General features: G+C 48.8%; 9 protein-coding genes across 9 annotated transcripts; 5 read left to right on the forward strand and 4 right to left on the reverse strand.

The window, feature by feature from the left end:
- Positions 1-242: 242 nt before the first annotated feature.
- Positions 243-2461, forward strand: BDV27DRAFT_132097 (dolichyl-P-Glc:Man(9)GlcNAc(2)-PP-dolichol alpha-1,3-glucosyltransferase ALG6). The gene is made up of 3 exons (XM_032067787.1): positions 243-641; positions 692-854; positions 910-2461. The coding sequence occupies exons 1-3, from the start codon at positions 404-406 to the stop codon at positions 2288-2290; spliced, it is 1782 nt and encodes a 593-aa protein (XP_031925158.1). The 5' UTR covers positions 243-403; the 3' UTR covers positions 2291-2461.
- A 29-nt stretch (positions 2462-2490) lies between these two features.
- BDV27DRAFT_132098 (copper metallochaperone COX17) lies at positions 2491-3190 on the reverse strand. Its single transcript, XM_032067788.1, has 3 exons — positions 3007-3190; positions 2890-2942; positions 2491-2825 (listed from the first exon to the last, which is right to left on the reverse strand). Exons 1-3 carry the CDS (start codon positions 3029-3031, stop codon positions 2685-2687), a joined length of 219 nt encoding a protein of 72 aa, XP_031925159.1. The 5' UTR covers positions 3032-3190; the 3' UTR covers positions 2491-2684.
- A 174-nt stretch (positions 3191-3364) lies between these two features.
- BDV27DRAFT_132099 (GTPase-activating protein RNA1) lies at positions 3365-5176 on the forward strand. The gene has a single exon (XM_032067789.1). The coding sequence runs from the start codon at positions 3503-3505 to the stop codon at positions 4757-4759; it is 1257 nt and encodes a 418-aa protein (XP_031925160.1). The 5' UTR covers positions 3365-3502; the 3' UTR covers positions 4760-5176.
- A 270-nt stretch (positions 5177-5446) lies between these two features.
- Positions 5447-6061, reverse strand: BDV27DRAFT_166459 (phospholipase; the record flags this gene model as incomplete). Its single annotated transcript, XM_032074194.1, has 2 exons — positions 5447-5599; positions 5712-6061. The coding sequence occupies 2 exons, from the start codon at positions 6059-6061 to the stop codon at positions 5467-5469; spliced, it is 483 nt and encodes a 160-aa protein (XP_031925161.1). The 3' UTR covers positions 5447-5466.
- Positions 6062-6789: 728 nt separating this feature from the next.
- Positions 6790-8568, forward strand: BDV27DRAFT_132101 (transcription elongation factor DST1). The gene has a single exon (XM_032067790.1). It carries the CDS (start codon positions 7365-7367, stop codon positions 8277-8279), a length of 915 nt encoding a protein of 304 aa, XP_031925162.1. The 5' UTR covers positions 6790-7364; the 3' UTR covers positions 8280-8568.
- Positions 8569-8775: 207 nt separating this feature from the next.
- BDV27DRAFT_132103 (uncharacterized protein) lies at positions 8776-9291 on the forward strand. The gene has a single exon (XM_032067791.1). It carries the CDS (start codon positions 8825-8827, stop codon positions 9278-9280), a length of 456 nt encoding a protein of 151 aa, XP_031925163.1. The 5' UTR covers positions 8776-8824; the 3' UTR covers positions 9281-9291.
- BDV27DRAFT_132105 (putative pectin methylesterase) lies at positions 9292-11298 on the reverse strand. Its single transcript, XM_032067792.1, has 2 exons — positions 10036-11298; positions 9292-9978 (listed from the first exon to the last, which is right to left on the reverse strand). Exons 1-2 carry the CDS (start codon positions 10636-10638, stop codon positions 9415-9417), a joined length of 1167 nt encoding a protein of 388 aa, XP_031925164.1. The 5' UTR covers positions 10639-11298; the 3' UTR covers positions 9292-9414.
- A 787-nt stretch (positions 11299-12085) lies between these two features.
- Positions 12086-15631, reverse strand: BDV27DRAFT_132106 (uncharacterized protein). Its single transcript, XM_032067793.1, has 3 exons — positions 15005-15631; positions 14722-14945; positions 12086-14656 (listed from the first exon to the last, which is right to left on the reverse strand). Exons 1-3 carry the CDS (start codon positions 15378-15380, stop codon positions 12308-12310), a joined length of 2949 nt encoding a protein of 982 aa, XP_031925165.1. The 5' UTR covers positions 15381-15631; the 3' UTR covers positions 12086-12307.
- A 5823-nt stretch (positions 15632-21454) lies between these two features.
- Positions 21455-21965, forward strand: BDV27DRAFT_132109 (uncharacterized protein). Its single transcript, XM_032067794.1, has 2 exons — positions 21455-21810; positions 21876-21965. Exon 1 carries the CDS (start codon positions 21490-21492, stop codon positions 21727-21729), a length of 240 nt encoding a protein of 79 aa, XP_031925166.1. The 5' UTR covers positions 21455-21489; the 3' UTR covers positions 21730-21810; positions 21876-21965.
- Positions 21966-22961: the final 996 nt, after the last annotated feature.

Consider the following 22961-nt stretch of genomic DNA (forward strand, 5'->3'; position numbering starts at 1 on the left):
TCATATATAAAAACATTTACAATAGAGAATTTTAAATCAAACTGGGCTTTTTTGGTCAAGATAAAGACATCTGAATACACAAATAAAAAAACCCATTTCCCAGGTCGGAGGACTGACTAGTGCGGACTTGGGCTATCGACCGCCTTTCTATCTAGGCTTGGCCCAGGTGCTTTGGGTGGAGGCCGAGTAGATATTTGATTGGGGAGGATTTACCCACTGTATGTCATTCTCCAGAACCAACAATTGCATTGAGCTGGCCGCATCCATCCATTCTGCCCCCGACTCTTTCTTCTCTATCCAATTCACCAAACCTTGGCCTTGGGCTCATCTATTTCCCGGCTTAGTTTCGCATGACAGATACGCAGTCAATGGGTCGCCCTTAATCACATCTCGTCTCGACAATATGGCTTTCCCCCCTTCTTCCTACCGCCCACGGAAGAAGAGAAAGTTCCCCTTGTCGTCCACCGGGTCAAACAACGCCCTCATTGTGGACGATGGAAACGGCAAACATACTCCTGCATTCCCTTTGGCTTCCTTCCTCTGGGCTGCTCGGGCAGGTGTATCTCAATGGCTCATTCTACCTCTGATTTTGATGGCTGTAGGCCTATTTCGCTGGGCTGTTAGTTTGTGGGGATACTCTGGTAAGCCGAACGATCCCCCGGTGAATGAGGCCTGTCTCTAACCCATGTAGGCTTCCAAGTGCCCCCGATGCATGGCGATTTCGAGGCGCAGAGACACTGGATGGAGATAACAATTAATCTGCCCATGTCAAAATGGTACACATACGATCTGCAGTACTGGGGGCTTGACTATCCACCATTGACTGCATATCATAGCTGGCTGTTGGGAATAATGTTCGTGGATGCTTGATGCCGCGAGATATAGCTGTATTGATGCTGATGATGGCAGTGGTACTCTCTTTGATCCCTCATGGTTTGCTCTGGATGAGTCCCGTGGCTTCGAGGATCCTCAGCTGAAAGTATATATGCGTGCTACGGTGATAGTATCCGAGTATCTTATTTTCATCCCTGCAGTTGTCAATTTTCTGCGCCGTTACACGCAAATGCATGGGGTCCCAGTATGGTCCGCCTCTGTCGCCCTGGTTGCTATCCTTCTGCAGCCGTCGACCATTTTGATCGATCACGGCCATTTTCAGTACAACACGGTGATGCTGGGGTTTGTTGCTGCTAGTCTGGATGCGATCCTGGCAGGGCGCATGCTCTGGGCATGTATCTTCTTTGTAGGTGCCTTGGGGTTCAAGCAAATGGCTCTGTATTACGCGCCCGTCATGTTCGCTTTCCTTTTAGGAATCTGCCTTTTCCCTCGGATTCAGCTCATCCGCCTTCTTTGCATTTCTCTGGTCACAATTGTCGCATTTGCCATCCTTATTGCCCCACTCGTGGTGAGTGCACTTAGTGCTGATGCTCAGAATGAGTCGTCCTCTATTCCGCTGCCTCCCCTACTACAGGCGCTGCCTATCGAGCTAGACAAGAGCTCGATACTTTACGCACCCTTGCTTCAGCTGGCGCAGCTCATCCATCGAATCTTTCCTTTTGCTCGTGGCCTGTTCGAAGACAAGGTTGCAAATGCCTGGTGTGCCATTCACACGTTTTACAAACTTCATCGATTCGAGGCGACTCTACTCCAACGAGTGTCATTGGGTGCTACATTAGCATCAATCTTGATCCCCTGCGCCATAATTCTCCGTCACCCACGTGCCTCTTTTCTTCTTCCGGCCTTGTCCACCGTAGCCTGGGGATTCTTCTTATTCTCTTTCCAGGTCCACGAGAAGAGTGTACTACTACCATTGTTGCCCATGACGCTCATGCTCTCTGGCGATGGAGGTTTAAGCAAAGAAACCCGCGCATGGGTGGGGTGGGCCAACACGCTTGGCTCTTGGACGATGTTCCCTCTTCTGCAGCGCGACGGCCTCCGAGTTCCCTACTTCGTCATGACATTCCTCTGGGCCTATCTACTTGGCCTTCCTCCCGCCTCTCTGGAAGTTTACCGTAGCCGAAGCTCTTCAGATGACTCCTCGCCGCTCCCCGAACCTCACATTATCACCAAACTTGTTCATTTGTGCTTCTATCTTGCCATGGTCGCGTGGCATGTACTAGAAGCCTTTGTTCCCCCTCCGCCTGGAAAACCTGATCTCTGGGTGGTGCTCAATGTGCTTATCGGTGCTGGCGGATTTGGACTTGCGTATCTGTGGTGCCTGCGGAAGTTGATTTTACAGTGCTGGATGATTGGGCGCAAGGTGGAAAAGGATACGCAGAAAAAGAACCAATAATGCACACAAGCGTTTGTTCGTACATTCAAACCATATCGGGAGGTTAATTTGAGAGATACCCATTTCCTTTTCAAGGGCGCCATGCACAGCTCGTGATTTGTATATAACACTTATTGCGCAACCTACACCAACCATATTCTATCTTCACTAAAAGGCCGGGGCAGATTAAAACGAAGCCTTGATACAGAACACTATTTCCATGTCAATCCCCTCACAGGTTTGATCAAGAGTCATATTTTACATTCTAATTTATCTCACATGAAAGGAGAGTTCCCATCAACCATTACAGCAATACACATCTAATATACAGTCTATGCGTAAACCCGAATCCCAAAACACCATGCAGTGAAAACCAAGCTGCGTGCACTTGATCCCGTTCCTGGCAGCGAATAGCCTAGACCTTGAATCCGTATCCAGCCATACAGGCCTTGTACTGTTCAATCATGGACTTGCATTCTTGCTGGGGATCGTCGGATTTCGAGAAGAGCATGCAGTCGTCACGGGCGGTCTTTTCGGTTTTGCAGACGCAGCAGGGCTGTATAAATAATTGATTAGCATCGGGTTTAGGGATGTGTCGAAAAACGTCAGGGTAATCGTACTTTTGGCTTCTCGGCAGGTGCTGGGGTAGGTTCGGGGGTTTTCTCAGTAGAACCTGGGGATTTGTATGTTAATGAATGGACTTGCGGAGAACCGGAAGTCTGGAGAAGTTGGCTTACTGCTGGAACCGACGAGCCACGACATGATGGAAAGGTTGTTTTGAGTGGTTGATGGGAGGAATTGACTGAAGAGAGAGGTGGTAAAATTAGATGGTAGGTTAAGACGCGAGATTGCGAAAGATTGTACTCCGTAGATGAATCAACGAAAAATGATGCTGATTAATGCAATGATGCGATGCGCCAAATGGCGGCACTGGTTGCTGTGGATTCCTGGAGCGGCGATCGCAAGTTTTGTAGTTTTGTTATTGATCAGATTGGGTTTAGCGTGAGATTTTGGGTTCTCTCATTGCAGGTGCATATCATCCCGCTTGACTGGCTTGAAGTTTTTATTCTTCTTTCCTTCGCACTTGCTTTGCTTTTCCACACTCTTTATAAACGCTCACTGGGTTTTTAACTAGATATATTCGTCCTAGACATTATACAGATCACCATATTTGTGTCGTCTTCTCACATTGCCTTATTTTGATACCAATTCCACCCCTGAAATTACCCCGCCATGGCCCCTCCTAAGGTCTTTTCTCTTGAAGGCAAAGGCCTCAAGCTGGACACCGATGTGGATGTCGAAGCCCATATTAAACCTCTGATCGAGAGCACCGACTACACTGAAATCCGTCTTGGTGGCAATACTTTTGGCGTGAAAGCCTGTGAGCGCTTGGGTACCGCCTTTTCCACCCAGAAGAACCTCGAAGTCGCTGAACTTGCCGACATTTTCACCTCGCGTCTGATTGAAGAGATCCCCGACGCCCTGACTCACCTTTTGAATGCGCTCCTTGAGATCCCGACTCTTCACACCGTCAACCTTTCCGACAATGCCTTCGGCAAGCGGACCTCGAAGCCCCTCGTCGACTTCCTCTCTGCCCACGCTCCTTTGCGCCATCTTATCTTGAACAATAATGGAATGGGCCCTGATGCAGGTGTGGAGATTGCTAGAGCGCTGGTGGAGCTTGCAAAGCGTAAGGAGGAGGCCCGCAAGGAAGGGAAAGAGGTCCCTCAGCTGGAAAGCATTGTCTGTGGCCGGAACAGACTGGAGAATGGAAGTATGGCAGCGTGGGCACGTGCATATGAAGTGCACGCCGCAGGAATGCGCTCAGTGAAGATGACACAGAACGGCATTCGTCAGGAGGGTATCTCCCAGCTGTTGAGGGAGGGTCTCCGCCACGCCAGCAGCCTCGAAGTCCTTGACTTGCAGGATAACACCTTCACCATTTTGGGCTCCACGGCTCTCTCAGAGGTGCTTCCAGGCTGGACTTCCCTGCGCGAGCTCGGTGTCGGTGACTGTTTGCTCTCCGCTCGTGGTGGTGTGAAGGTTGCGCAGGCTTTGGCCGGTGCCAAGAACGAGAAGTTGGAAACACTTCGTCTGCAATATAATGATATCACGGCCGAGGGTGTTAAACAGTTCTTGCACGCGACCAAGACCGCACTGCCTTCGTTGCGCCGAATTGAGCTAAATGGAAACAAGTTTATGGAGGACGACGACAACGTCAATGAGTTGCGCGAGGTCCTGGAGGCTCGTAAGGAAGAGCACGGCAAGGATGACGACCCGGAGGAGATGTGGGGTGTGGACGAGCTGGATGAGCTCGAAGAGGAGAGCGACGAAGAAGAAGAGGAAGAGGAAGAAGAAGAGGAGGAAGAAGAGGAGAAGGCCGAGAAGTTTGTGAAAGACAATGTTCAGGCTGAGGAGGCCAAGGTCGCTCAGAAGCAGGACAAGGACGTTGATGAACTTGCCGAGGCTCTGGGAAAGACTGGTCTGTAAACACGCCCTGGCTTGACCGATCATTCGCCTACTCCCGTCATTTCCCATATACCCGATGCAGCGGCGGTACCTACTTGCGCGCAGGAGCTGCGGTCATGTCTAATGATGTGTCTAGGACCGGCTGGCATGCGTCCGTTGGTTACGGTCAAAAGAGTTCACAACAATGAGCTCCGGAAAAGACCGAGTCAACGTGCCAGTTGAAGTTGCCCTAACACCGCCCGCCGTGAGTTGCACCCGCGCTTGGATACGGCTGACGTCCTTTGTTTTATGCTTCATGTCCCCTTGTCACGCTCGCATCTTGGTATTTTTCAGGGACATTAGATTAGACAACTATTGGCCTGTTCCAACCATACGACTTAAATTTTGCCCCAGTGATGTATATAATGAATCAAAAATGAGAACGAAATCTACACGCAAGAGGTGTTACGTAGGAAAGAAATAAGTAATTCATCTTGGGGTTGATCTGGACATAGATACTGAGATAGTTAAGCTAACTTGTGATAGATACAACCCTAGACAGTAGTACATCTTATTCGTTTGCATGTAAAGCTCTCCAGATTTATCTGTCATTGTTCAGAGCATGTTTGATATTATCTAGGTTAGGCCTGGTGGTCCGTTGCCACTAAAGGCCTCCTGTGGATCATGTTTCTTCAACTCACACCAAAGGTGGTGATTCTCCCCTGGCTGGGCGTCTTCTGCACATATCCCTAAAGAAGGTCATCCCATTCCATTCTCTTCGTTGCATCTTTGCCACCATGCCGTCCTGAAGCACGGTAGTACAACCTAGCCAGTTTCTTGCAAATTCTGACAGTGCGGACTAGTTCACATTGATTGTATAGACTAAATAGTAAACCATACATCAGCCATCCAGAGCCTCGATAACCTATGTCAGGCTAATCAAGAAAAGCAGGCGGCTCTAGCGGAGAGGGAAGGAACGAAGGGGAAGTGGTACTCTTCTTTGAATCTAAGATCTATCTGCGCTTTTGTGGCCTTGGTGAAGCGCCCTTGAATTCGGTAATTCTGATAACCGAAGTCATGGCGCTCGCATGCCCGCTGAAAAGGGAACCCAAAGGGGTTGCTTGGAGCCTTTGTGCAGCCATCAGAGTACCAGTCTAACTGAGGAGGGTCGTTTGCCTCTCTGCGAGCAGTGAAATCAGGCAGCTCGATGCCAAAAAGAAGCTCGTCAGTAATAGACTGGAGGCCCTGGCTTTCTGAAAGGCTTGTAGCGCCGTCATTTGGCGTGGGGAGCGGGAGGGCCAGGGCGGCTGGGAGGAGGGCAATGAGAAAGCTGTTAACCTTCATTGCATTATCGAGGTTATAGAGAGTTAGGGGGTTGACTAGTCAAGCACAAATAAAGGATTGAAGCTTGTAGCACCCCAAGAATGATATGTAGGCTGACGAGAGCCGTACACCATATATGGGTAAGAGTGTGAGGATCAGAAACATAGAGGAGAGAGCAACTTCTGCTCTTTCTATTTGTGGTCAGATGCTGCCTTATGTGAACATGATCTCAGTTTGTTCTTGCCCGGTGGTAGGCATCAACGCATCACAGTGATGACATGCTATACTGTTATCGCGCTTAACCATATCATGCTTAACCCCCAACTGACCCAAATATTACTGGCGCCAGTCCACTGGGCCAGCAGTAGTAATTCCAGAGAGCCTTGGATTGTAGCGAAGACTCTTAGCCTAAGTCATAGCCTTGACTCCGACCCATTGACATAGTCAATAAAGTTTATGCCAGGTAATACTGGAAAATGAAGTTAGGTATAATAGGCACCGCTCTTCTTTGAGAGTACTTGTATAACTATAACTATAACTACATAGTGTAGACGGGAGATCGGAACCGGAGAAACAGCTCGGGGGAAGACAGAGATTCTGCCATGTCTTACCGTCTTTCGCCCTTGTTGAGCGTCCAGAGGCCGATAGGAGACCATTCCGAAACAGGCAATTTAGGCTTGGCGTGGAGTATTGGGAATCGCGCGGAATCGCTGCCTTTATAAATTAATTCCGACTTTCACCTCTTCTTCCTCCACTCCATCCTGGATACCATCTCCTCAATCCCCCCTCTCGTTCGACCCCGTGTGTGAGGAGCGTTTCAGCATTCGCTCGTCCCAAACCGCACCTGCGATCATTTGCGCCGGCTCTTGAACGTTACGGTGAACTTTGTGAAGAGTGAGTGCTAAATCCCCCTCTTCCTTGCATCCCATTCACCATCATCTGCCGTCGGTTACTGCCAAAGCTATCCGGGCGCCTGGTACAGCATATTACTCGCGCATAAAATGGAGACGATTCATGATTTTGCATTAACGGAGTTTCCTGAAGAGGCACGTGCGCATGGGTTGTCCCGCCATACTCCAGTACCCGGCGACGTCAGCCTTCTTTTTTCTGAGAGATGGGTAGCTCGGGAAGCTTCGTATTCTCTATTGGTGATCCCATGAGCGGTCGCCTTCATCTAAAATCTAGCGCTCATAAGATTCATAGTCTTATGCTGGCTTGACTGGTCATTTTATCTCGGAATTTTCTGTGTTTTGCGCTAATCATAGAGTTTCGCCTGACAGGTACTTCGAAGTCTCCTGCCTCTCGTTTAGATCACATTGACATCATGCCCTTGGAAGCGAAGGAAATTGAGCTCAAGGCGAAGGCCTTGACGAAGGCCGCCACTCAGAATGAACCAGCAGCCAACATTGTATCCTTGCTTAAAGAGCTTCAACAAGGTGTGAAGGCGACGGAGGATCTGCTGCGATCCACCCGTGTGGGAATCATCGTCAACAAGTTCAAACAGCACAAGTCACCCGAGGTCTCCCGCTTATCCAGTGAAATCGTGTCCAGGTGGCGGAATGAAGTCAACAAGCAAAAGGCGAGTGGATCGCCCGCGCCCAGCCAGCGTTCAAGCAATTCGCCGCGCCCGGCTCAGAACGGAACCGCTTCACCTGCCGGTACGACGCCTACAGACAAAGCGTCCAAGTTGTCGGTTGCCCCGGATAAACGTACATGGAAGGCAGATGGTGTGGATGTCAACCAGACGGGAAGTAAGATTCGTGACAGCTGCATTGGGCTGATGTATGATGGACTGTGTCTGAACTCGACGGAATCTCCGCGTAACGTTCTGTCCAAGGCGTCCGCCGTGGAGGCCGCAGCATACAAGTCCTTGGGCCCCGAGACCAAAGAGCAGTACCGTACCAAGATCCGCAGTTTATTCCAAAACCTCAAGAACAAGTCGAATCCAACTCTCCGCATCCGTGTCCTCAGCAACGACGTGACCCCCGAGCAGTTCGTGCGCATGTCACACGACGAGCTGCGCTCCGATGAACAGCGCGAGAAGGACGCAAAGATCCAGAAGGAGAATATGGACAAGGCAATGGTCGCCCAAGCAGAGCGCAGTATCAGTACCAGTCTGCAGTGCGGCAAATGCGGACAACGCAAAGTCACATACACTGAGGCCCAGACGCGCAGTGCAGACGAACCGATGACTTTGTTCTGTACTTGTCTGAACTGCGGAAAGTCCTGGAAGCAGTAACTTCTTTCTTCCTCACTCCTCACTCTTCCACTTTTTTATCTTCCTCCGATTTATTGTTCCATTTCATCTTCTTACCCCACCTCATCTTTACTTTCTATAGTTGTTTTATCGAGTCTGTCCAATTACGCTACGGCGTGGAGTTTGGTTGCTTAAAAGAGGTCCTCATTCTCGGGGGGCAAGCAGGTTGAGCCCCGCGAGGTTTTTTTTTTTTTTTTTATCGTTACCATTACATTTTGACTATTTAGTGCCGGTAGATAGATGATTAACGAAGTGCGTTGACTGCTCACAATCAATCAATTAATCCACCAAGACAACAAACAACATAAGATGATATTAATATCGAACCATACCATCGACGTCATAATGAAAACACTCCCCTCACCACAACCTCAAATAACAACAACAATCACCATCACCAAAACAACCAAATCCCCAATCCTCAACCCAATCTATAAGAAAGAAAAGCCCTCCCTCCCCCCAACACTCAAAACAATACAAAAAGTAAAAGAGAGAAGAAAAGGAAAAAAAAAAAAAAAAACCCAAAGATGTCCAAACGAACCTCACTCCTCACGCGCACGCGCACACTATGCCAAAACTTCTCCTCCAGCGCTCCCCTCCCAACGCTCCTCTCAAACTTCACCCAAAACACTCCACCCACAGCCCTCGAACACGGTCTCCCGCAACTCGCCCCTTTCCTTGGGCGCCCTTTCACCGGCCAGGAAGGACTACGACACTACTTCGGACTTTTGTCTGAGCTGCTTACGATTGAGAAGATGGATTTCGAGCCGGAGGAGAAATGGGTGGTGGATGAGAGGGCGATGGCAGTTTCGTTGAGGGGGGAGGCGAGGTTTCGGTGGAATGAGACGGGGCAGGCTTGGGATGAGACGTTTGCGTATCGGATTGGGCTTGCGGAGGAAGGGGGGGAGGTGAAGGTTGTGGGGTATGAGGTTTGGGCCGATACGGGGGCGGCGTATTTGGCTAGGGTTGGGGAGTTAGAATAGGGGGTTTTATCATGTGTATTTCATGCCTCTCTTATTTTGTTTCCTTTTACTTGTTTGGTTGGGGAAGAAGGGAGATGTATGATATGATTGAGAGAGAAGGTATGTGTATTTGGAGTATGATAATAGTAATTGTATCAGTTCTTGTCTACATTCCAGTCGATCCAGCCGATGTTCCCCGATTTCCCGTCTGGATACTGGAAGACTCTTGCTGGGGAGCTGTATCTCGAGTATTCTTTGTCGTCCATTACTATCGTGACGTTTCCGTCTTTTCGGCCTGTGGCGTTGAAGCCCGGTCCGAAAGCCTTGTACTCGGCCATGACGGTATCCTTGTTCAAGCGACCCTCGCCATCGACGATCCAGTCGATGTACCCAGCTGGAATGATACTTGCGTCTTCGGAGGTGCGCGCGAATATAGACCGGTGCTGGCTATTCCATGGACGGCCCAGGGCGCATTTACCCCGGATATCGGGGGCTATGGATGCATTGGCTGCCTTGACGGTAGAATCGACGATGTACACGCCGTAGTTGTTGGTGAAGGTAGTGTTGGTTCCTTTCCAAGCTGTGATACCGCCGCCGCAGTTGCGCAGAAGAATCTCAGACGATTGAATCCAGGCGGTGCCGAAGCCGTAGAGAAAGTCAGTTTGGCCGGCGATGATGCTTTTGTGGAAGTAGGCGTTGCCCAGTTTACCCACGTAAACCTGAGTTCTTTGGTTAGGTTCAGTTCACACTCGACTGCAAGAGAGGGGAAAGCGTACAGTATCCTGGTAAGAATAGAACCCGCAGTGATAGAACCCACCATTGGCGCGACTGAAGCTGATCGCATGCGCCGGCCCATCGGAGTAGTCTCGCCATGTATTCGTGAAATCAATATTGTATGCCCGGAAATCGACGTTGCCGAACGGTGTATCCTCTGGTACAGGATATCCTGTCGTGCCCGATCCTGTATAGCTTGATTCCAGCGTGGGCGCGACGGTCAGGACGCTTGAGAAGACATTATCCACTGCCTGGCCGGTATTGTCATGGTTGGCTTGGGCCCAGGTAAGAGTGACTTTGTTTTTGGTAGCATTGTTAGGGTCATCAGTCTGTCCGAGGAGCGTAACAGGCCCGGACCGAGTAACATTTACTTGCTCCTTATACGTTCCTGGGAGGATGAGGATGGTTTGGGTGGTGTTATCATTCGGGAGGGAAAGGATGGCGTCTTGCACAGTGGTGAAATGGGCGGAGGGGTCGGTCTTGGAGACAAGAATTGTTCCTTCAGGACAGCTGAGGGCCGTTTGACAGGCATATCTAGAAGTTTGGAGAGGGCTTGCAGATGCGAAAAGGGCACCGAACAGGAGTGATAGCCCCGGTGAACGCATGGTAACCAGGTTGTATGGTGGGAATCCGCTGGTATGAACAACCAATCCCTCTCACACGCATCCCCGAAATGCAGTGTGAATCTTTTATACTTCATATCGGAAAATCTGTCTCATGTTCTTTTACCCCGGGAAAAATTGCGGGGAGACACATAGCAGTAAACTCAACGCGGATCAATACCGTTGGTCAAGCATACGCAGCCAACTCCGACTGTCACAAGGCTTATCCATAGCCCAAGAGCTTGTATAACTACCTAAGTCACTAATTGGACGAATCTGGGGGTTCTGGGGATTTGATCACTCCGCATTTGGGCGTAAATTTCCCCAGACCAGGAGACGGAGAAATTCGATGTAGTAATGCGGAGAATTGCTTTCCACCTGTTAGCATCTTTAGTCCAAGGATTAAAGAACGGGAGAATTATTTCGTATATGGAGTTAAGTATAACACGACCGGTATGTCAATTATGGATTGTAACTTTGAGAGGCTTAATCATTCTACCGCTTAGAATCAATCATATACCCAGTATGAGGTGGTCCTAAGGTGATGTCGCTATGCGGGGTGCCGTATGTACAAGACATTGAGGAAGAGAGCACGGGCATAGGCTCAGACGGCGCAGTTTCACATAGAGCGGCTGAGTAAAGAGGCAGATGTACTCTTTGTAGGTGAACAATAAAGACAAAGCAGTAGCATATCATGAGTCCACTGTGTTTTGAATTCACCAAAACGTCACGGTACTCCGGCAGGTGACTTTCCACTTTGGGACAACATCGGACCACTTTCAGGCCAGGCGAACTGGTGCCTCAGATTACAGGCCAACACAATCATCCCACTGAGGGATTTTCTGCTTCTTTCCTTCTGTTTCCTTCTTTCACATGGACCCCCAATACCAGAGCGGGGCGTACCTTGCAGCAATTGTTCATATGATCAATACTACACAGTAGGCGCATAGTCCGTCGCGGTGGACCGAACCCACCACAGCTTTTGAGCTACTTAGCTGGCCAGCTCAGCTCCAAAGAACGCTAGCCCAAACTACACAGTACTACTACCCACTCCGACTACTCAGCTTGCATGATTCAGATATTCGAGAATCAACCTCGGTGTTTTCGCTCTATCGGGCGGTCTCCGAGGGGTAACTGTTACGTAGTCCGCGCGGTTGAGATAATGAGGGCCCACCGTACCTGCCAAGAGGGGCTCTGGGTGCGTTGAGTGGACCGTGTCTAAGATGAGACTGAGCGCAGTCCAGATTTGCCGATCCGAATAATTGTCAGGGGGAGGGGAAAAAAAAAAAACCCCCCAAGGTGACCTGAGCAACGGGCGAGGGAAAGAAAAAAGGAAAAAAGAGGAAGGAAACATAAATCAAAATAAAAAGAAGTTGAAGAGAAATTAAGAACAAAAGAGAGAAGATTGTTAGGCAAGTTGATTTACTAGAAATGTAAAAGAGAGAAAAAATTCTTTGGAAACCCTTGATTTGACTAATTTACCACTATTAATGACATACATACATGATAAAAGAAAGGAAAATTCACTCTATAAACGTAGAGCAAAGTAATAAAGGCATAAAAAGTCTATAATACGGGGTAAAATAATAAAGCCGGTGCACCAGCTCATGCATGTATGCTCAAGTGATATCCAGATCGGATAATATTAAAGGAAATGAGCGTAATCAAGCGTTTACTCTTCCTCTTCAACCTCAGCACGGGCACCCAGCATGTAGCGGGACTTGCCGTGGGCGTCAACCTCGTGCTCAATAGCCAGCTTGGAGAGGTGGCTGAGCATGTTCTCGATCTTGGTGTCAGCCTTGGAACGGTTCTTGCGGCCAAGGTTGTCAAGAGCGGGGATGATGGTGAGGAGGTAGTAGACGACAGCAATGATGATGGTGACACCGATGGAGTAGGCCCAAATGACGACGACAGTGACAATGTCGACGTCACCGTTGACGGAGAACTCAGCCTGGCTGGGAGGGCTGGTCTGCTCGTAGTCACCAGAGAGCCAGCCGAACACACAGAACAGGGTGGAGAGGACATCGACAACGAAGATAGCACCGACCAGCTGCCAAGAGGGCCAAGTCTTACCACCACGGGTAACGAAAATCAGCCAGTTCTCAGTAAGAGCAACCTCAAGGAAGAGGATTTCCTGAGGAGAACCGAAGTTCTCGATGATACCACCGTTGGAAAGGAAGAGAGAAGCACGGATGATCCAGGTGGCAGCGGCAAGCAAGATACCAAGGATGACGGAGATGACCCAGATCTTAGGAAGCTGCCACTCGACGGGACGCTGCTCGAAGTGGGCGTTATCGTAGGCGATAGCAATAGTAGCCAAGTCAGCGAAGAGGGCAATGAAGACAATAAGATCAGCACGCATGGTCTCCTCGATGATAATCATGGAGGTAACGAGGTAGATCTCAAGGTGGAGACACAGAGCAATACGGTACTGAATGTAAGCCTTCATACGCTGGAAAATCTGACGAGCGAGCTTGATAGCATCGACGATAGTGGAAAGACCAGGGGCAAGGAAGACAATATCAGCGGCGGCCTGGGCGGCTTCAGTGGAACCCTCGACGGCGATACCACAGTCAGCCTTCTTGAGGGAAGGAGCATCGTTGACACCGTCACCAGTCATGGCAGTCAAGTGACCACGCTGCTGAAGCATCTCGACGACCTGGTACTTGTGCTCGGGGAAGACCTCAGCGAAACCATCAGCCTTCTCAACAAGGTCGTACTGGGCAGAGCCAGCAAGACCACCGTGGATAAGACGCTCAGAGTCGTAGACCTTGGTGCTCAGGGCAAGCATCTTGCAAGTTTCCTTAGCAATGGCAAGAGCATCACCAGTCAACATCTTGACGGAAAGACCAAGGTGCTGGGCCTCAGCGATGGTGTGAGCAGTATCCTCACGAGGGGGGTCAAACATGGGGTACATGCCCAGAAGTTGCCAGGGCTCACCCTCCTTCTGGACGGCAACACCAAGGGAACGGAAACCACGGCGAGCGAATTCAGCAGACTTCTCACGGAACTTGTTGGCCTCCTCCTCGGAGCACTCAGACATGTTGAGGATAGCCTTGGGAGCACCCTTAGCACAGACGTAACGGACACCGTCGCAAGTACAGATGGTGGTGATACGCTTGGAGACGGGGTCGAAAGGAGTGTACTTCTCGGTAACCCAGTTGCGGGCGAGGATCTCACGAGCCTTGGGGTAACGACGGAGAGTAAGAATGGTAACCTTGTCGATGGGGTCGAGGTTCTTGACGTTGTGGTTAGAGGCAATAGCAGCAACAGCCATCATCCAGTTAACATCAACACCCTCGTTGACGTAAGGCTCACGGATGGAGAGCTGGTTGGCAGTAAGAGTACCAGTCTTGTCAGAGCACAGGATGTCAACACCAGCAAGGGATTCGATGGCAGTGAGCTTCTGAACAATGGCCTTCTGCTCAGCCAGGTAGGCGGCACCGACAGCCAGGGTGGTGGTGGTGACGACAGGGAGACCGACGGGGACACCAATGATCAACAGAATGAGAGTCCAGCGGAGCAAGATGTTCTCGTCGTTCTCAGGAGTAGCGATCCTGACGTGACGGTAGAAACCACCGATCCAGGCAGCGAGAATCCAGAACATGACGAGAACCAGGAGAGAAGTACCAATGTTGTCCATGACAGCCTTGAAGTGACCGGAATCAGAGGCACCCTGGACGAGGGCAGCGGTCTTACCGACGAAAGACTGCTTGGCGGTAGCGACAACAATACCGTAGGCCTTACCACGCTTGCAACCAGTGGTGTAGTAGCAAGTGTCAGCCATGTACTTGTCGACAGCAAGAGATTCACCAGTGATGGCGGACTGGTCAACGGCGACCAGAGAGACGCCAGCACGGGCCTCAATGCCAGTTTCGTCCTCGTCGTCATCCTTCTCCTTGAGGGTATCATCGTTGGCGGTGGCGAGGTATTCCTTGTAGGTCTCGAACATCTCGGGCTTGGAGTAGTCACAGATAAGGCGGACATCGGCAGGAACGACGGTACCTTCCTCGACAACGACCTGTAGAGGCAATTGGTTAGTCAATGAATTCCAAAGCGTAGAAACATAACCAGCCAAGCACATACGATATCACCAGTAACAAGCTCACGAGCAAGGATCTCCTGCTCTTGTCCATCACGAATAACAATAGCCTTCATGGCAATGTCACCCTTCAGAGAAGCAACAACGTCGGCGGCCTGCTTTTCCTGATACCAACCGACAACAGCGTTAAGCATAAGAATACCAATAATCACACCCAAATCGATCCAGTCACGCAGACCAGCAGCGAGCAAAACAGCAAGTTCCATAACTAGTAGGTTATTAGCGGGGCTGCAATCCTTTCCAAACACATTGCTGTCGAAAACATACCATAGAGAATAGGACCACGGAAGTAACCAATGAACTGAACGAAGAAGTTGGTCTTCTCAGTAGTCAGTTCGTTCCAGCCAGTGCGCTTGCGACGAGCCTCAATATCAGCGCCACGGAGACCAGCACGCAGGTCGGTCTCGAGCCACTCATCGGGGCAGACGAAGCCTTCCTCAACACCATCGCCTCCCTTCTTCCAGAACTGCCAGCTCTTCTTCGCCTTCTTGGTGCTCATAGCACCAGCAGAAGAGGTCGAGCCACGGCGCTTGTCGCGAGCAGTCGAGATATAACGGTTAAGAGCGGCATACTCATCGAGGTTGGCGCCATCACGGTCACCATTCTCCACGTCGGGAGCATAGGAGATTCTCCGCTCCGCCATTGTTGCTTCGGCTCACACAGCCTTTGGGACCCAACAATATGAGCAGATGCAAACAAAGTATGGCAGGAATGGCAAGAGTCGGAATTCCTATAGAGAGAAGAAGAAGAAGGGAGGGGAGAGGGGTGGAAGGGATGTACTCTTTAATATGTCTGGATGGGGGGGGTGAGCGAGATTGATTTGCACGGGACCTGAACAAACACGTCTTGGTCTCTAAGCTCCAACGGGCGACCTTCCCTGTGCGTAAGCCCACTTTTTTTTTTTTATTTGGGTTCTAAGTTTCGGGGTGGTGTGGCCGGGTGCAGTAGCCACTTTGATCGAAAGTTCACTGTCCCTGAAAGGCCGACCCGACCTCCGACCCTCTTTGGTCCAATCTTCCTGCGCACACACATTTTTGCTTAACGGGACGTCCTCGCGAGCAGTTTTTTTTTTTTTAATTTTTTCCACCTTCACATATTTCTCATTTTTCATTTTCGCCTTCCCTGAATGGCTGAATTCTCCAAAATATTTGTGGGCCCCTTACCGCATCCAGTTTAGCCTTACCCTTTGGAAAACTCTTACCTTTCCATATTAACACGATGGTACGCCGCCTTACGCCTCTGGTGCCTTGTCCTCTATGCTCAATGGGGTAATCTCTACTGTACGGTTAGTCTCCATGACCGGCAGCTCTGTGCCGAGTTCGCCCCCCTCTCCTCCACTCTCTCCATACACTTCACAGTAAGCGTAAACCACGGGCGATGAGAGGATTCTGGGGTGTCATGGTACGTTGCAATACATCGGTAAAATCGGCCACAGGGCAAAATGCCACCCCATGGAAGGTATGTGACTTGTAAAATACCATACCGCTTGGCCCGGTCTCCATCGGTCTAGTTATCGGCGAGTCTCTCGCTCTCGTACCTGACTCTGGGGGTGTGATTGTGGGCAAAAATTCTCTTACGGTACGCAGTGCCGCGTGCGGGTGGCCCTCGTTAATTTTCCTCATCCTTCCCATTCAATCTCGATTTTACTATGCGCGATTTTCCAACCGCTTGCGACGAGGCGTTTTTTTTTTTTTTTTCCCTTACCAAGTCACCATAGTACTAATTTCCATTCGAATAATCATAATCATCAAATTTGCCGTCAAAGTTCCAGAAAATCTGAGACCGACAGGAAAGGGCAAAATGAAGGATAAGACAATGACAAGAAAAACTATCGGTTTCTGTTATCTTCCTAGTTCCTGCAGCAAATGACAAGTCAGGGTTTGCATCAATTTACTTTTGATTTCATTTTTCAATTTTCTTATTTTTTCTTGTCTTTTGGACCTCCTTGCAGAGGCAAAAGAAAGACTCATCTTCTTGAATCCAATAGTAGCAGTAGATAGAGAGGATGAGATTCCGAGTAAGGTAAAAACGAAAATGTTCCGTTACGGGTGCATACGAGACATACTGGGCAAACAAACAAAACTAACATTGTTTCTGCTTGGCCCAGCTGTTGCAGCAAAATACTCCGTTTGGTTACTTCAAAGTTTTCCTTCATACGGTTACCATTCAAGGGCCGTCCTACCCGACCTTCCCGTCACCAATAACCACGAGTTCAGCCAACCGGGAAAGAGCAAGGGGCGAAACGAAAATCCCATCCCATGCCATTTCCGGGTGCAGGGCAAAAAGAGGGTAAATTAAAAAAGAAATAAACAAACACAATCTCGAGTCCTAGACGCGATGACACTGCATGGTTAGATTATGATACGATGCTTCCAACAGGGTTTAATCAATGGATCATCGTGAGACTCCATTCGAGAGTAATAACGTCGTAGTATTAATCGTCTCCGTGGTCAGAAGTCCCGACGGGAAATGTTACGGGGAAAGGAAGAGAAAAGTCAGTACGAATTGAAAGAGAGGTACCTTTTTTTTTTCCCTTTCCCTTCTTTCCCTTCCATCTTTTTTCCATTGGGAACTCAAAGGTGGTTATTGTCAAGCCATCATGACTCAAAATTACACTTTTCAATACAGCATCGTTACCACATCTCATCGCATTCACATCCAGAACATCAGTAACGACGCTATTCCCAAACCCAGAGGTCATTATGTCATCAGGATTAGTATTTCCTATCGATCATTTGTTGTTATCAGCAGTGATGATGATGATGGGCAATACTAACTATTATCTTCTGCAGACGCACTCACTGGTCATGTCCCACGACCCGCTTAATTCCAATTATGAATTTATTTAAAATTATTTATTTTATTTTATTTTATTTTATTTATTTCTTCTTTTCCTGGTTTTCGATTCTGATTAGTATTATTATTTATCTAATGTAACTAGAAACCCACACTAGCTCACCCAAAAAAATACTAACCCGGAGTCGATCGTTCTTGCTTCCCACCAAAGACCAAGCGCGTATGACGACTGGGCGTCGAGAAGAGACTCCACTCCACCTTCATTAGCCTCGCTCCAATCCGCATCTTCGTGAACGTTGATTGAGTTTCGTCCCGTCCTTGTCTCGTGGGGAGCAAAAGGTCTCCATTTACGAGCGTCATTTCCTGTGAGTGGTCTGTTGGCCGTGAGAGTCTCCGCCAACTAGTCAATCGCCCTCTCCATTTGGTTGCTTCTCGATTATTGTGATGGGATCATGGATTATTATTCTGGTCTTGCCATTGAGTAGCTCTTCTCGGTTCCCACCACCTATCATTAGTCCCGTTTGGTGTATAAGACTAGGAGCTATAATCAGCTTGAACTACCTGAGAATAGATTAGAGTATAGCTTCAGACCTCCGTAGCATTTGCCTCACACCTGGGTTGCAATCGATGATTTCATCGGCGTTGATCTTGTGAAGTCATAGCCATCATCATATCTTACCTATCTACATTGCTATGAGGTCCATCCGATTTGGATGCTCTCCTGCACCCTGAACGGCGGGGGGGGGGAAGATAACCACGTTGCGTTGCGACATTTTTCCATGGGCTTGACAGGCTGGGCTGTATGCATGCATGCATGATAATGACCAATGGCCCTCCTGCAAACCAAGGGTGTAGAAAAAAGCGCTTGCTCATGCATGATCATGCCCGCCGATCGCCCGTGGCTGGTCCTTTCTCCGATATGATCCTGTACTGAGGTCCGCATCATGACAGGTGAATGAGCGATATGACTATGAAAAGGCAAAAAGCCTCGCGCTAACTAGAGCGTCATCATGCCGCAAAAACGGAAACTCCAGATTAGGATAGATTCAGGTTGGAAAGTCGATGTATCCAATTAATGAATGTAATTGATTTGACAACACAAGGGTGCATTGGAGTGCCTTTAATGCCCATGCTCTCTGCTATGCATGCATGGGCTTTGACACGATCATCGTCACCACTGCCAACCACCGTTGTCTATCGTCCACGTCGTGGTTGCCGTTGGTTGCCCATCCCCCAGATCGGCTGACATCTCGCATAGGTCTGATAGACCAACCTCTTTTTTTCTTCAATATAGTTTCCTAGACCCGGTTTATTCCCTCACTGTCGCTCGCTATTATCCATGATACTACAGGGAAATTGCCGGTTCGGGATCTCCTCCACACTTTTAGCTCCTCCCACAGAAGGCTTGTCTGTATACGAGAGCGAGTAAAAGTACGGTAGTATAGAATATACGCCTGCCAAGGCTGTTCCTCCACATTCTGATTTAGTTTATTTATTTGCTTTTTGGTATGGGGGTAAGGCCCTCTGTAGTCTGTAGTACGTACAAAACCCGCTCTTGCGGGATTCGGTGAGAAAATCTGGAGTAGATAGACACAAAAACCCCATACAATGCTGCAGCAGAAGAACGACGAGGTCCATGTCGGGATATTTCGAAGCTTCGGAGGGTCAATCGGGGCCAGTCTGGACCCCCATACCGCCACCTTCCTTATTCAAAAAATAAAATTAAATTAAAGATTAAAAAAAAAAAAAAAAAAAAAAAAACCAAAAAAAGATAGATAGAGGATCTCCCGCTACCAACGTTCTTTCAAATCGACTAGACTTGGAGACTGTTGCGGAGTATCTACCGTTCTTCATCATAAAAAAGACCTCAGACCTCAGACCTCAGACCTTTAGACCACCCATCCCCATGGAGTCTAGTAAGACTACGGAGTACAATGGTTATGGTATCCTCAGCGACAGGAGATTTCGGGGAGAAGGATGACCTGCATCATCCCTACTCCATACCATATCTACGGGGTTCACGATCCCAGTTGTCTCAGTCACATGTGCGACTCGGGGGTTTGAGTAGAAGATGCCATGTGGAACATGGTAAATCCACCATTGGGAAAGAAAGGAATGCCGTTCTCTTTGTTCATCAAAGCTGTACGGTATGCTTGATGGTATGTTTACCTCGCCGACGGATGTCCTGTTCGCAGATCGAATGCTATCTGTTCCTATTCCAGTTAAATCTTTCGCGATAGTATAGACTACTGAATGAGGATAAGTACATAGCAGCAGCAGGTTAGCGGGCGCTTTCCGCGGCTGATGGGGACCGGTACGGCTACGAATGTCGCTAGTAGATACGCTTGCCCGTTTAGTACCCGCTCATCTTGAGTCTAGTGGTTACTGCTTATTGAATTCCGCTTTACTCCTAGCTCTGCAACAGATAACAAGGGAACCGTCATAAAAATAGCATAAAGATGATTTCACGAAGTACGGAGTAAGTACGTACATACTCGGGTTCTTGTCCCGATAAGCAGAGAAATAACGGGTTCTGAACGCGTCGTTACAAACGAGCCGAGGGAATTCCCCAGCCCCCTCCATTCCCCATTCCCTCGATAATATTACAAAGGTACGACTTGAAACATGAGTAGCTCTAACAGAATTAGTTCATAGTCCATACAGCTAGATCAAAAGCACCATCCGCCTACAGTCCCGTGCGCGCAACAAGAACAAGTTACTACTGTGCAATGATTACTTTACGTAGTTAATCGAACTCCGGGGGATTCTCACCGTTTGCCGACGCGGTTTATTTTACCTCAGTTTTGAGTGATGGGGTGTAACCGGCGGACGTCAGCCAAGAGTTCCTCTCTCGCTTTTTGATTCCCTCTCCATTCCTTTTGGTCTTGGTTGTTGTACTTACTGACCATTAATATTACATAACAATACCAGCTTACCTCATCGGTTATTCCTCTTCCTTGGAGGAAATGGAAACCCTTAGTGCAGAGCCCTAATCGATTACCTTATGAAAAGCATAGAATTTTCTACACGATGACAGTTGGCAGGGCTGAACCCAATTGCTCTAAGATGAGAATTACACTCATAGGGTAAATTCTATCCTAATAATTGTTGGTTATACCAGTGGGGGTTTTGTGGTGGAAAGAAACATACAAGATTTAGTCAAGGAATCGACTGGTGTTGGTAACAAAAGAACCCCACAACAGGACCCGTGGTTGAGCTCCTTCTATTGAGACTCAATTCTATGGCTTCGGGAATTCCTGACCCTGACCCAGTACCGTTGATAATAAATCAGGTGGATGTGATTGAGAGATGTGAAAAGTGGGTGGGTAAAGTTTTGAAATTTTTTTTTTTTGTCTTTTCTTTGACAGTGTCATCGACGTGTAGAATTTCCATGGTTTGGCTGTAACGGGTGTCAGTCAAAACCTCATCCAGACAAAGAATTTTCAACCCTCCGACGGCAAAGAGGCAAAACCAGTCTCGTTCTAGAAAATCGAAGAATAAGCCAAGAATCTACCTTACTGACTGACGTCGCGGACAGCAAATACCTACATGGACAGATCTTCGACTACGTAAATGCCTCATGCCATGGACTGGAGATGGTTGTCGATAAGTGAGTGATATCAGTAGTCAACTTTTCGATATGCATTAGAACAACACACTATTATCCCGCAACGGGTCCCAGCCAACCAACAGTGAGGCTGTCGACTTAAACGGGCGAACGAAGTGGAAATAATCGCCACCGGATTGGGGACGCCGCAGCTCTGATGGGGGTGTGGCTCCATCCGTGACTCGCCCGACCGCTTTCGATGCCCGTTCTCGACGTTTTCTAGAAAACTGGATCGAATGGAACGGTGCGTGTTAGGTGCATTCTTCGTCCAAGAAGCTGGGATTCGCCTTTGGGTCGCATTCTAGTCGGATGTCGGCAATCTGAGCGTATCTGAGTCTTTTTGTGCGTGATGTTGTTTGGTTGCATTGTTGTTTGGTGGATGGTGTGGACATGTGAGATGCAATTTTCTATTTTATTTGTCTTCAAATGGTTTACTCTAGAATGTTACGTCATAATCGGCAGTCCGAGGAGATGCTTTTTTGTTTTCCACACACACGCGCACACACACGGTCGGGTAAATTGGTCGGGATTCAAGAGAACCACTGGCAATTGGACTCAATTAATTGGGATTTCCCTCTTTGGGACCTGAGGAACAGCTTTCCCTGTCGGGCTAGACCGTGCGGTCTCGTTACGTAAGTTTCGACAGATGAGTAAGCCCCTACCGCTTTGGGTAAGTACCTCTCATTTCCCTAAGAGAGTATCCACGGTGCCTCTCACTATCGACCGACTGACTAGAGCCGCGTACACTCACACCACACACAAACACACACACACACACAGATAGTTTCTGAACGAGGAAATTATTAGATTCTCCTCATCATGTCCCGGAAGATGTTGCCGGTCTCGCCTTATCTACGTGCATGGTGCTAGTTGTGCGACGGCGCTAAGGACAATTGTCCGCCCGGATATTACTTTGACATTGTGGAATATATTTCCTGATGTCCTTAAATCTTCAACTACGACGTACCTATACCAAAATGTCGACAGATAGCACCGTCATGCGCGAGAGAATGGCGCTATCTCAAATGGATCACCGAGGTCTTCCGTGGTTCTGAATGAAACATAGCTAACGAGCTGTACCTACAGTAGCACCTCTTTTAGCCCGCTCACTAACCGCTAGTAACAGAAACGGGGAAATTACTTCCCACTCACCGATGCTAAATTGCAAATAATCCCCCCAATCCCCACCGGCGATCGCCCGTCGCCAAGCTGTCTCATCGAGGATCGTGGTGAGGGATTTTCTTCCAGTACGGTCGTATTATCGTCGCTTCCCGAGGTTGCTCCATGGTTTGGGTGTGGTCTTGTTCGCCGTCTTGGACCTCTTATATTTTCTAGATACAGAATTGATCTCGGTTGTGCTTGCCAAGAGCCAAGACATTGTCCATCGGGACAGCCATTGGGAAGGGGAATCAATTATTGTCTATCTATACATAAATCACGGGGATTCCGTTCATGTCACACCTGCAGGACTGCACAAGAATACGACATCGGCTTGCCCCAGATGGGGGCGTTTGCTCATCGAGATCCCATTTGCAGTTTAGACGGAGGCACATCATCTCTTAGCGAAATCCTTCCCACCTTTCCTTTCCTGTACAAGACGGCTGCGCTCAGACGAAGCTACTAACGTGTCCTGCTACTATGAGAGATTTTCCCCCATTATTAGGCCCTTTTCTCTCTACGGTGCCACGGTGGCAGCGGGCAACGCCAGCGTGACGCCAATCGGCTTGTTCAATTATATTACTCCATGGAAATCATAGATAATCGGTCATAAGATGATAAGAGCACCGTGCAGCTACCAATTGCCAAATCAAAAGGGGAAAC

The sequence above is a fragment of the Aspergillus caelatus genome (genome assembly GCF_009193585.1).
Source record: "Aspergillus caelatus strain CBS 763.97 unplaced genomic scaffold BDV27scaffold_153, whole genome shotgun sequence".
Classification (NCBI taxonomy): domain Eukaryota; kingdom Fungi; phylum Ascomycota; class Eurotiomycetes; order Eurotiales; family Aspergillaceae; genus Aspergillus; species Aspergillus caelatus.